This window comes from Hyla sarda, chromosome 6 (assembly GCF_029499605.1).
Source record: "Hyla sarda isolate aHylSar1 chromosome 6, aHylSar1.hap1, whole genome shotgun sequence".
Lineage (NCBI taxonomy): Eukaryota > Metazoa > Chordata > Amphibia > Anura > Hylidae > Hyla > Hyla sarda.
In genome coordinates this window covers 24,174,406-24,187,739 of record NC_079194.1, presented here as the reverse complement: position 1 = coordinate 24,187,739, position 13,334 = coordinate 24,174,406, and the positions used below count along the sequence as shown (strand labels likewise).

The 13,334-nt window shown below is 45.4% G+C and overlaps 1 protein-coding gene across 2 annotated transcripts in view; it reads right to left on the bottom strand.

Moving 5' to 3' along the window:
* Window positions 1–13,334, bottom strand: part of LOC130275412 (putative ferric-chelate reductase 1) — a 46,470-nt gene that overhangs the window by 638 nt on the left and 32,498 nt on the right. Inside the window, exons 2-3 of one of the 2 annotated variants that reach the window (XM_056523336.1) lie at window positions 5,532–5,727; window positions 2,976–3,115 (exon numbers count right to left, since the gene is read on the bottom strand). In XM_056523336.1, the coding sequence (XP_056379311.1) occupies window positions 2,976–3,115; window positions 5,532–5,727 (336 nt within the window). Of the gene's footprint in view, window positions 1–2,975; window positions 3,116–5,531; window positions 5,728–13,334 lie in introns of those variants that run through there. The other variant, XM_056523334.1, reaches the window with a different exon arrangement.

Below are 13,334 nucleotides of genomic sequence, written 5' to 3'. Positions count from 1 at the left end.
GGTTCACACTGTTCTCATGTCCCTCCCCTTGCACCTGCAAGTCTATCACAGACTCAATGCTTGTAAAAGTGGTTTCCTGTGGGGCAAGAAAAGAATGGTCACAACTTTAGTTTCGGCCATTTATGTCAAATTTTGGAATGTATTTTGGAACCTAATTTAGGACATATTTTTAGGATATAGAGGGGAGATTTATCAAAATCTGTCCAGAGGAATAGTTTCTGAGTTGCCCATAGCAACCAATCAGATTGCTTCTTTCACTTCTCAGAGGCCTTTTCAAAAATGAAAGAAGCGATCTGATTGGTTGCTATGGGCAACTCAGCAACTTTTCCTCTGGACAGATTTTGATAAATCTCCCCCTAAATTTCCAAAATATGTCCAAAATAAAAATATATTTTTTGGGGCTGCAGCTTTTAAAGAAACACTCCCACCCTAAGAGATATTTTGCAGCCCATTAGACACCTATATAATGTACTGGTATATAATCTAGTGTAGTTCATTTCTATAGGGGCTTTATCGGACGATCATCGGTTCTGGTCCTAGTGATCAAGTGATCGTCAAACAGACTCACTTTCTCCATTCACTCCAAGGAGAAACAAAGAAATGCGGTCATTGCACTGAATAGAGGGCGCGCGCACAAACACACTGGTCACGTGATCCAGGTCTGGGGGGGAGCTGAAAACTGGCTCATTTAGGCACCAGTAAGGAAGCTAACTATATTGTATGCCATAGGGGTGGCTTTACAGGCCACAAAGTATTACTTTTGCGTGCTTGGAGTGGATCTTTAATACAATACAAAAAAACAAAAAAAAAATAATGAGTGGATTTATGGACCAAAAATGTCACACAAAAAAAAAAGAAAAAACACCAGGATGAATTTGACTTCTCTGGGGTCACATCTGATGCGTACCATACTACAAGCTTCTGCAGTCTGTGTGTTTCTCAGTCTGCTCCTGCCATTCTTCTGACTCCCCCCCCCCCCCCGCCCACCCCATAGACTTTTATGGGCAGTTGTAACCTGATACTGATCTGTCATGAACTGGACTTAAAGGGGTACTCCACTGCCCCAGCATTTGGAACATTTTGTTCTGAACGCTGGGTGCGGGCTGCGGGGGTCGTGACATCATGGCCACGCCACTAGGTATGTCACGCCATGCCCCCTCAATGCAAGTCTATGGGAGGGGGCGTGTCGGCCACCACGCCCCCTCCCATAGACTTGCATTGAGGCGGCGTGGCCATGACGTCACAACCCCCGCAGCCCGCACCCATTGTTCGGAACAAAATGTTCAGAATGCTGGAGCAGTGGATTACCCCTTTAAGTCCAGTTCAGGACAGATCGGCTCACTGAAGTATCAGATTACAACTGCCCATAAAAGTCTATAGGCAGGCACATTTCCATTTGAAAGTTCACCAATACCTAAACATTGGCTTGACCACGCAGGAAACAAAATTTCACCAATGTTGCATTGGCCTAATGTTGCAATAGCCACATCTAACACTCTGCAACACTTCTTTCTGTTGAGACTACATCAAGGACTTAAAGGGGCACTCCGGTGGAAAACTTTTTTTTTTTTTTTTTTTTTAAGCAACTGGTGCCAGAAAGTTAAATAGATTAGTAAATCACTTCTATTAAAAAATCTTAATCCTTCCTGTACTTATTAGCTGCTGAATACAACAGTGGAAATTATTTTCTTTTTGGAACACAGAGCTCTCTGCTGACATCACGAGCACAGTGCTCTCTGCTGACATCTCTGTCCATTTTAAGAACTGTCCAGGGTAGGAGAAAATCCCCTTAGCAAACATATGCTGCTCCAGACAGTTCCGAAAATGGACAGAGATGTCAGCAGAAAGCACTGAGTTCCAAAAAAAAAAGAATTTCCTCTGTAGTATTCAGAAGCTAATAAGTACTGGAAGGATTAAGATTTTTTTTATAGAAGTAATTTACAAATCTGTTTTAACTTTCTGGCAGCAGTTGATTTAAAATAAATAAATAAATAAATAAAAAAAAACTTTTCCACCAGAGTACCCCTTTAATGTTGACAGAACTAGACCCTCACATAGACATCTGCCGTGTCTATGTCAGACAACATTTGTAGTTGGGTTGTCTGTGTTTCTGAATTTATTTAAAGGGGTACTCCGGTGGAAAAAAAAAAAATTTTAGCAACTGGTGCCAGAAAGTTAAACCGATTTGTAAATTACTAAATTATTATTTAAAAATCTTAATCCTTCCGGTACTTATCAGCTTCTGTATGCTCCAGAGGAAGTTCTTTTCTTTTTGAATTTCCTTTTTGTCTGACCACAGTGCTCTCTGCTGACACCTCTGTCCATGTAAAGAAACTATCCAGAGCAGTATAGGTTTGCTATGGGGATTTGCTCCTATTTTGGACAGTTCCTAAAATTGACAGCAGAGAGCACTGTGGTCAGACGGAAAGGACATTCAAAAAGAAATGAACTTCTTCTGTAGTATACAGCAGCTGATAAGTACTGGGAGGATTAATATTTTTAAATAGAAGTCATTCATAAATCTGTTTAAAGGGGTACTCCCATGGAAAACCTTTTTTTTTTAAATCAACTGGTGCCAGAAAGTTAAACAGATTTGTAAATCACTTCTATTAAAAAATCTTAATCGTTTCAGTACTTGTGACAGCTATCACGCCCCCTCCCGTAGGCTTGCATTGAGGGGCGGAGCGTGATGTCACACGGGGGCGGAGGCGTGACGTCACACGCCGCCGGCCCTGCGGTCGACCGTAATCAGACCCGGAGCGAACACGCTCCGGGGACTGATTACAAACGGGGTACCGCGTGCATGATCACGGGCGTCCCCAGCTGCGGGACTCCCGCGATCGGGCATTTTATCCCCTATCCTTTGGATAGGGGATAAGATGTGTAAGCACCGGAGTACCCCTTTAAGTGCTAGAGGAATGACACAGCCATAGAAAATTCTGCAACAAATGTGTGAATTTGCCCTAATAACTCACGGCAGCGGTGGTGCAGGTTAGAGTCTGTACTTCTGAGCCACTGACTGTAAATGATCCCAGAGGAGTGTTACTGTTCTGTTGGCGGACTTGGATCATAAAACCTTCAATAGGGTACTCTTCTGTAGTATTCGTCAGTGTGACTGTCAAAAAATAAGAAAAATAGACCATAATAATATCACATAGAACTGGATAAAATACCCAAAGGTGTGGTCGTGTGTATTATGGTGTGGTCGGTGTGTCATGGTGTGGTCGGTGTGTCATGGTGTGGTCAGTATGTCATGGTGTGGTCAGTGTATCATGGTGTGGTCGGTGTGTCATGGTGTGGTCGGTGTGTCATGGTGTGTTCGGTGTGTCATGGTGTGGTCAGTGTATCATGGTGTGGTCGGTGTATCATGGTGTGCCATTGTGTGGTCGGTGTGTCATGGTGTGGTTGGTGTGTCATGGTGTGGTCGGTGTGTCATGGTGTGCCATTGTGTGGTCGGTGTGTCATGGTGTGGTCAGTGTATCATGGTGTGGTTGGTGTGTCATGGTGTGGTCGGTGTGTCATGGTGTGGTCGGTGTGTCATTGTGTGGTCGGTGTTTCATTGTGTGGTCGGTGTTTCATTGTGTGGTCGGTGTATCATGGTGTGGTTGGTGTGTCATGGTGTGGTCGGTGTATCATGGTGTGCCATTGTGTGGTCGGTGTGTCATGGTGTGGTCGGTGTATCATGGTGTGGTCGGTGTATCATGGTGTGGTCGGTGTATCATGGTGTGCCATTGTGTGGTCGGTGTGTCATGGTGTGGTCAGTGTATCATGGTGTGGTTGGTGTGTCATGGTGTGGTCGGTGTGTCATGGTGTGGTCGGTGTGTCATGGTGTGGTCGGTGTGTCATGGTGGGGTCGGTGTGTCATTGTGTGGTCGGTGTTTCATTGTGTGGTCGGTGTTTCATTGTGTGGTCGGTGTATCATGGTGTGGTCGGTGTGTCATTGTGTGGTCAATGTAATATGGGGCAGTTGGTGTGTCATGATATGGTCAATGTAATATGGTGTGGTCAGTGTATCATAGTGTTGTCGGTGTGTCATGGTGTGGTCGTGTGGTGTGTCATGGTGTGGTCGGTATATCATGGTGTGGTCTGTGTGTCATGGTGTGGTCGGTGTTTCATGGTGTGGTCGGTGTATCAATGTCTGGTCTGTGTGTCATGGTGTGGTCGGTGTGTCATGGTGTGGTCGGTGTATGATGGTGTGGTCGGTGTATGATGGTGTGGTCAGTGTGGTTTGTCATAATGTGGTCGGTGTGTCATGGTGTGGTCGGTGTGTCATGGTGTGGTCCGTATTTCATGGTGTGGTCGATGTATCATGGTGTGGTCGGTGTATCATGGTGTGGTCGGTGTATCATTGTGTGGTCGGTGTGTCATGGTGTGGTCGGTGTGTCATGGTGTGGTCGGTGTGTCATGGTGTGGTCGGTGTGTCATGGTGTGGTCGGTGTATCATAATGTGGTCCGTGTGTCATAGTGTGGTCGGTGTATCATGGTGCGGTCGGTGTATAATGGTGTGGTCGGTGTATCATGGTGTGGTCGGTGTATCATGGTGTGGTCGGTGCATCATAATGTGGTCGGTGTATCATAGTGTGGTCCGTGTGTCATAGTGTGGTCAATGTGTCATGGTGTGGTCAATGTGTCATGGTGTATTTGGTGTATCATGGTGTGGTCGGTGTGTGTCAGTATTATGGTGTGGTCGGTGTATTATGGTGTGGTCGGTTTGTCATGGTGTGGTCGGTGTGTCATGGTGTGTTCGGTGTGTCATGGTGTGTTCGGTGTGTCATGGTGTGGTCGGTGTATCATGGTGTGGTTGGTGTGTCATGGTGTGGTCAGTGTATCATGGTGTGGTTGGTGTGTGTCAGTATTATGGTGTGGTCGGTGTATTATGGTGTGGTCGGTGTGTCATGGTGTGGTCGGTGTGTCATGGTGTGGTCGGTGTGTCATGGTGTGTTCGGTGTGTCATGGTGTGGTCGGTGTATCATGGTAAGGTCGGTGTGTCAGTATTATGGTGTGGTCGGTGTATTATGGTGTGGTCGGTGTGTCATGGTTTGTTCAATGTATCATGGTGTGGTCGGTGTGTCATGGTTTGTTCAATGTATCATGGTGTGGTCGGTGTGTCATGGTTTGTTCGATGTATCATCATGGTGTGGTCGGTGTATTATGGTGTGTTGGGTGTATCATGGTGTGGTCGGTGTGTCATGGTGTGTTGGGTGTATCATGGTGTGCTCAGTGTGTCATGGTGTGTTCGATATATCATGGTGTGGTCGGTGTATCATGGTGTGGTCGGTGTATCATGGTGTGGTCGGTGTATCATGGTGTGGTCGGTGTATCATGGTGTGCTCGGTGTGTTATGGTGTGCTCGATGTATTATGGTGTGGTCGGTGTATTATGGTGTGGTCGGTGTGTCATGGTGTGGTCGGTGTATCATGGTGTGGTCGGTGTGTCATGGTGTGGTCAGTGTATCATGGTGTGCTCGGTGTATCATGCTCCAAGTGTCTTGGATAAGTCATCAGTCTTTTTCCCCATCACTGAATACATACCTGTGATTTTATCTCCTGACTGGTACGTGGTATTTGATGCGGTCAGAGTATACGGCGCACTGCTGTTCTGAATTGGGTAAGGATGGTTGGGCACCATTGTCACACAGGAAGCCTCAACTTTTCCATTGGAATAAGCAGCGACTTGGAGAGGGAACAGAACAAGAAGAGCGACCACAAACTGGGACAAAGGATTCATCTGGAACAGAAACAACATTTACAAATGTTACAAAACATCTGTACAAGAAAAATATTAACACTTTCAATATATATATTTATTATTATTGTTAAAATCTATAAACTGGTTTTATACAGCCATTTTTATGTTTACAGTGCATCTCGGAGTGTGCGCTCCGAGGTAGAGATGTATGGTAATGACAGTCGTTCCCACATTCCATGCCTGTCCATATATTTCAAATATACATATAATTGTATTATCTACATTATATAATACGTTTTTGTGGATGACAAGTACACTTTAATCCTTCAGCTGCTGTATGCTCCACAGGAAGTTCTTTTCTTTTTGAATTTCCTTTCTGTCTGACCACAGTGCTCTCTGCTGACACCTCTGTCCATGTTATGAACTGTCCAGAGTTGGAGCAAACCCCCATAGCAAACCTCTCCTGCTCCGGACAGTTCCTGACATGGACAGAGGTGTCAGCAGAGAGCACCGTGGTCAGACAGAAAGGAAATTCAAAAAGAAAATAAATTCCTGTGGAGCATACTGCAGCTGATAAGTACTGGAAGGATTAAGATTTATTAATAGAAGTAACTTACAAATCTGTTTAACTTTCTGGCACCAGTTGATTTAAAAATATATATATATTTTACACCCGAGTACCCCTTTAAAGGAGATATCCAGTGCTGAAAAACGTATCCCCTATCCTAAGGATAGGGGATAAGTTTCAGATCACGGGGGGTCCGACCGCTGGGGCCCTTGCGATCTCCTGTACAGGGCCCCGGCGTGAAGGGGGCGCGTTGAGCATCGCACAAAGTGGCGGCTGACACGCCCCCTCAATACAACTCTATGGCAGAGCCGGAGTGCTGCCTTCGGCAATCTCTGCCATAGAGTTGTATTGAGGGGGCGTGTCAGCCGCCGTTTCTTGCGGTGCTCAACAGGCCCCCTTCTTGCGGGCTGCTGGGGCCCTGTACAGGAGATCGCGGGGGCCCCAGCGGTCGGACCCCCGTGATCTGAAACTTATCCCTTATCCTTAAGACTGGACTACTCCTTTTAAATCAGTAGCAACCCAGATGGCCCGCATTTCCGACATACCCGGCTATTTAGTCTGCAAAATAAAGTCATACTGCACCTAGTATAGCTTGATTTATAATGACCAGGTAACTGAGATATTGGGAAGAACAAAATAATACCACCAAACAATGCTTAAAGGGGTACGCCACTGCTCAGCATTTGGAACAAACTGTTCCCAATGCCGAAGCTGATGCTGGGAGCGTGTGATGTCATAGCCCCGCCCCCTCATGATGTCACGCCCCACCCCCTCTATGCAAGTCTATGGGAGGGGGCGTGACAGCCGTCACGCCCCCTCCCATAGACTTGCATTGAGGGGGTATGGCCGTGACATCTTGAGCGGGGTACTCCACCCACAGGCATCTTATCCTCTATCCAAAGGATAGGGGATAAGATGTCTGACCGTGGGGATCCCGCTGCTGGGAACCCCCACAATCTCCTGCACGCCACCCCTGGCATTCTGAACTTTTGGTTCCGAACGCCGGGGCCTTGGTCGTGATGCCCAAACCGAGCTTTCTAAACATACTGTTTAGAATTCTGTGTGTAAAAAAGAAAGAGAAGCGCTCCATAGTGCATTAACCGGGCAAGTTGATATTCACAGTAGTTTACTGGAAGCGCTTACCCGGTAAGTTGTGCTAGTATGCCAGGCACAACACTGTTAAGAGTTTCCAAAATGCAGCCAGTCCCGCCACCGCATAGGTGTAACGAATACAGCAACCTCCAAATACTCCCAAGGGACTTCAATAGGCGCAGAAAGGATGAGGAGTTATAGATGCATAAGCAATATCATTTATTTGCAGAACAACGCGTTTCGACGCCAGGACGGGCGTCTTTCTCAAGTTCTTAGCAGATGTTAACAAAGGAACATATTTATACAAAAAACAAACAAAAAAGTAATCAACTCACAGTGTATGATTGCTCCGTCTGTGCCAAACCGGAAATGGTCATCAGAATCACGGCGCACAGACGGAAGTAATGAAACGGACTACAATGCAAACAACACTTAAAATTTTATTTTATTTTTTATAAATATAGGATTATAAAAATATATAAATCAATTGCTATAGAAATCAAACAGCAAAAGGAACACTGGTCATGCTAATATTATGTAATATTTTCAATTGTCTCATTTAACCCATCAGGGTGGAGACATTTAAGTTTAAAGATCCAGTAGGACTCTTTGTGGATCAATTTGCGAAAACGATCTCTCTGGTCTGTAGGAATAACATCAATGATGATAAGTTTCAATAAATCTGGATTGCTATTGTGCTTGTGTGAAAAGTGACGTGACACACTATGCAAGAGGAAGTTTTTCCTAATGTTGAACCGATGTGCGTTCATGCGGGACCGCACCGTCTGAACGGTGTGGCCCACATACTGTAATCCACAAGGGCATTCTAACAGATAAACTGCATAGTTAGTATCGCAGTTATAATTTTGTCTAATATGAAATAATTCATTTGTGATATTAGATTTAAAAGTAATGCAGTTATCTTGCATGATTGTTGTCATGATTCGGCTGGAGGTGGATCCTCTGTGCCAGAGAGGGATTGGCGTGGACCGTGTCGGTGGACCGGTTCTAAGTTGCTACTGGTTTTCACCAGAGCCCGCCGCAAAGCGGAATGGTCTTTCAGCGGCGGTAGCAACCAGGTCGTATCCACCGGCAACGGCTCAACCTCTCTGACTGCTGAGATAAGCGCGGTACAAGGGAGTAGACAAAAACAAGGTCAGACATAGCAGAAGGTCAGGGCAGGCAGCAAGGATCGTAGTCAGGGGCAACGGCAGGAGGTCTGGAACACAGGCTAGGAACATACAAGGAAACGCTTTCACTGGCACAATGGCAACAAGATCCGGCGAGGGAGTGCAGGGGAAGTGAGGTATAAATTAGCAAGTGCACAGGTGAAGGTACTGATTAAAACCCATGCGCCAATCAGTGGCGCACCGGCCCTTTAAATCGCAAAGACCCGGCGCGCGCGCGCCCTAGGGAGCGGGGCCGTTCGCGCCGGGACAGCACAGACGGGGAACGAGTCTGGTAAGCAGGTCGGGATGCGCATCACGAGCGGGCGCGTCCCGCATCGCGAATCGCATCCCGGCTGGGAACATTATCGCAGCGCACCCGGTCAGCAGGTCTGACCGGGGCGCTGCGAATGGGAGAACGCTGTGAGCGCTCCGGGGAGGAGCGGGGACCCGGAGCGCTCGGCGTAACAATTGTGCAACACAAACATCTTTTTTTCTTGCAACTAGTGGACCCTAGTTTCTGTGTTTGTGTCTTATGTTGTACTATAGTTTTTTCTTTATATTTACTAGGGGCCAAATAATAATGCAGAGACATCGGTTTTCGAAATGTGATACGGTGCTGGTCCGGTACCAGATCTTTTAAAATGGGATCACTTTTTACAATAGGCCATTGTTTAATGAGAGTTTTCCTTATTATGTCAGAAATACAGTTAAAAGTAGTTAAAAAATTATGTTTAATCGTGTTTTCAATTGGTTCCACTGGATTTTTGTTTTTATCTTTTGGTTCTATGAGTTGTTGTTGTTTCAAATTTTTTGTTTTATTATAAGCTTGCACCAGGATTTGTTTCAGATAATTTTTCTCCTGAAAACATTTTTGTAAAATCTTTGATTGAACTTTAAAATCGGCATCATCGGTGCAGTTCTTACGAACTCTAAGGTACTGGCCATATGGCACGTTGCGTAGCCACTTAGGGTAGTGACAACTATGATAATCTAAAAAGCTGTTAACATCCACTTGTTTAAAAAAAGTTTTAGTTTTAAAATGGCCAAGGTCAGGTATAAAAAATTTTAAGTCTAAAAACTGCACCGATGTGCTGGAAAAAGGGGGAGTAAATGTAAGACCCCAATTATTGTTATTCAGGGTGGAAATAAATTCTAGTGTTTGGATGTGCGAGCCGGTCCACAATAAAAACAAATCATCTATATATCGCCTATAAAAATAAATATATTTAAAAAAAAGTTTAATCAGGCTATGCAATGTATTGGGACTCGAAAGGCCCCATAGAAAGGTTGGCGTAACTTGGGGCGAATCGAGTCCCCATCGCACAGCCTTTAATCTGACGGTAAATCAGGTTGTTAAAATCAAAGGCATTGTGATCTAAAATGAATTGAATTGCTTCAATGATAAAATCACTTTGTTCTGAATTAAAATACTCCTCCTGTTGTAAAAAATGGGAAACTGACTGTGTGCCTAAGGTGCTTTCAATGTTCGAATAAAGTGCTGAAACATCAAGGGTTAAAAAAGAGCAATTCTCTGGAATCTGTAAAGTATTTAACTCACGGATAAGTTGAGCCGAATCTTTAAGATATGTAGGTAATTGAGTGACTAGGGGTTGTAAAAATAGATCAATATAGTGGGACAAATGGCCAGTGATCGACCCGATCCCCAACATTTTTTTTTTTTTAGTGTTGTTTGTATTGTAGTCCGTTTTCATTACTTCCGTCTGTGCGCCGTGATTCTGATGACCATTTCCGGTTTGGCACAGACGGAGCAATCACCCACTGTGAGTTGATTACTTTTTTGCTTGTTTTTTGTATAAATATGTTCCTTTGTTAACATCTGCTATGAACTTGAGAAAGACGCCCGTCCTGGTGTCGAAACGCGTTGTTCTGCAAATAAATGATATTACTTATGCATCTATAACTCCTCATCCTTTCTGCGCCTATTGAAGTCCCTTGGGAGTATTTGGAGGTTGCAGAATTCTGTGTGTGGCAAGGGGGCTGCACAGAGATCGCTGAGGGTTCCAGCAGCATGACCCCCGCGATCAGACATCTTATCCCCTATTCTTTGGATAGAGGATAATATGTCTGAGGGCGGAGTACCCCTTTAAGAATGATTTCTGAAGCAGTTGGCTCCATACTCCATGCAGTGGTGGTACAGCGTTACTGCAGCCTCAGCTCCTATTGAAGTGAATGGAAGCTGAAGCTGCAGTACCCTGGTGCCGCCCCTGCATATAGCCAACTACTAGGTATTACAAATGTCATAAACCACATACGGTACATGTAGGTGACCTGCCACATCAGCCAATAATACATTAGCATACAACATGCTGTATATAGAACAAGATGAACGGCCATTTTGAGGCCATGTCTCTACACAGAAATGTTGGACCATAAAACAGAAATCTTTTTCCCACTTTATTTGACTTAATTTAATGGGGAAACAGCTCTTAGTTGACACAGATACAGTAGTTTAAATGGGCACTGTCAGTATCAAAAACCTTTTATATGTTGTACATCTTAGCAAAACATTAACCTTTCTAATATATTTCCTGATTTTTTTTTTTATCTCCTTTTTATAGAAATCATGGCTTATAAAAAAAGATACCACTAGGGGTCCCCATACCACCCAGAAAATAATCCTGTCCAGCTGCAGCATCATCTTTGTCCCAGCTGAAGCACAGGCAGGGACAAAGTCCAGGAAGTGAGGGCGGGACTAGCACTCCACTGTGCTCACTCCTGTCCTATCAGACTGTGAAGAGAGGAGGGTGTTACAGAGCAGCCTGCAGTGATTGGATGAAGAGACCCAGCACAGCACAGCCGACTCAGGGAGGAAGGGAATGAATGGTGAGTGAGGGCGGGCTCAGTGCTTGCCTTGGACATACCCCTTCCTGAGCAGTGGATGTCAGAATGAGTGAGCAGCAGAACAAAGGATTTGTGAGCCAAATACAAAAGACATGTAAAGCTACTGAGGATCATATAGAAGTATTATTTTTTCTGTGATTTACAGTAGTAATTGTGATGGCTGTAAAATTAAATGTCAGAGGCTTTTTTAGCCATATTTTGGCATGTACTGTACTTTGGTACATATTTAGGGTACTAAACAGAAAATAGCTGTTTTTTAAACAAATATAATCTGTAAAAAAAATCTGCCGGTTTCTGATGTTTTTTTAATCCAAAAAATTTGACCCATAACTGTGGTGGGTTAACCATGATACAAAGATAAATGATGTGACCTCAGGTGGGGTAACAAGGAATTCACTCACGTCAGGGATTTAGGAAGCAAAACATCTCCTGGAGCTGAACAAAAAGGGATGAGCGATGACTTATAACCTGTTATACCGGGTGTCAGGTCTGATCAATAGAAGGAAAGAAAGGAGTAGAAAGCACAACAAAGGGAAAGTGCACAACAAAGAATCTTGTAAGACAAAGATCCAGATACCTAGAGGCCTCTGCCTACCCCCTCTTCAGTGTTTCCCAACCAGTGTGCCTCCAGCTGTTGCAAAAATACAACTCCCAGCATGTAGACCTACTGCACACCTGTAGACCTACCACTCATATCCAGACCTATTGCACACCTGTAGACCTACCGCATACCTGTAAACCTACAGCTCATCTCCAGACCTACCGCACACCTGTAGACCTACCGCACACCTGTAGACCTACCGCATACCTGTAAACCTACAGCTCATCTCCAGACCTACCGCACACCTGTAGACCTACCGCACACCTGTAGACCTACCGCACACCTGTAGACCTATCGCACACCTGTAGACCTACAGCTCATCTCCAGACCTACCGCACACCTGTAGACCTACCGCTCACCCGTAGACCTACTGCACACCTGTAGACCTACTGCACACCTGTAGACCTACCGCACACCTGTAAACCTACCGCACACTTGTAGACCTAGTGCTCACCCGTAGACCTACCGACACCTGTAGACCTACCACATACCTGTAGACTTACCGCACACCTGTAGATCTACCACACAGCTGTAGACCAACCGCACACCTGTAGACCTACCGCTCACCTGTAGACCTACCGCTCACCTATAGACCTACCTCAAACCTGTAGACCTACTACTCACCTAAAGACCTACCGCACACCTGTAGACCTACTTCTCACCTGAAGGCCTACCGCACACCTGTAGACCTACCGCACACCTGTAGACCTACCCCACATCTGTAAGCCTACTGCTCACCTATAGACCTACCGCACACCTTTAGACCTACTTCTTATCTGTAGACCTACCAAACACCTGTAGACCTACCACTCACCTATAGACCTACTGCACACCTGTAGACCTACTTCTCACCTGTAGACCTACTGCACACCTGTACACCTATTGCTCACCTGTAGACCTACCGCACACCTGTAGACCTACCACACACCTGTAGACCTACCACACACCTGTAGACCTACTGCACACCTGTAGACCTACCACACACCTTTAGACCTACTGCACACCTGTACAACTATCGCTCACCTATAGACCTGCCACACATCTGTAGACCTACCGCTCACCTATAAACTTACCGCACACCTGTAGACCTACCGCACACCTGTAGACCTACCACTCACCTGTAGACCTACAACACACCTGTAGACCTACCGCTCACCTATAGATCTACCTCACACCTGTAGACCTACTTCTCACCTGTAGACCTACTTCTCACCTGTAGACCTACTGCTCACCTATAAACCTACCGCACACCTGTAGACCTACCGCACACCTGTAGACCTACCACTCACCTGTAGACCTACAACACACCTGTAGACCTACCGCTCACCTATAGATCTACCTCACACCTGTAGAC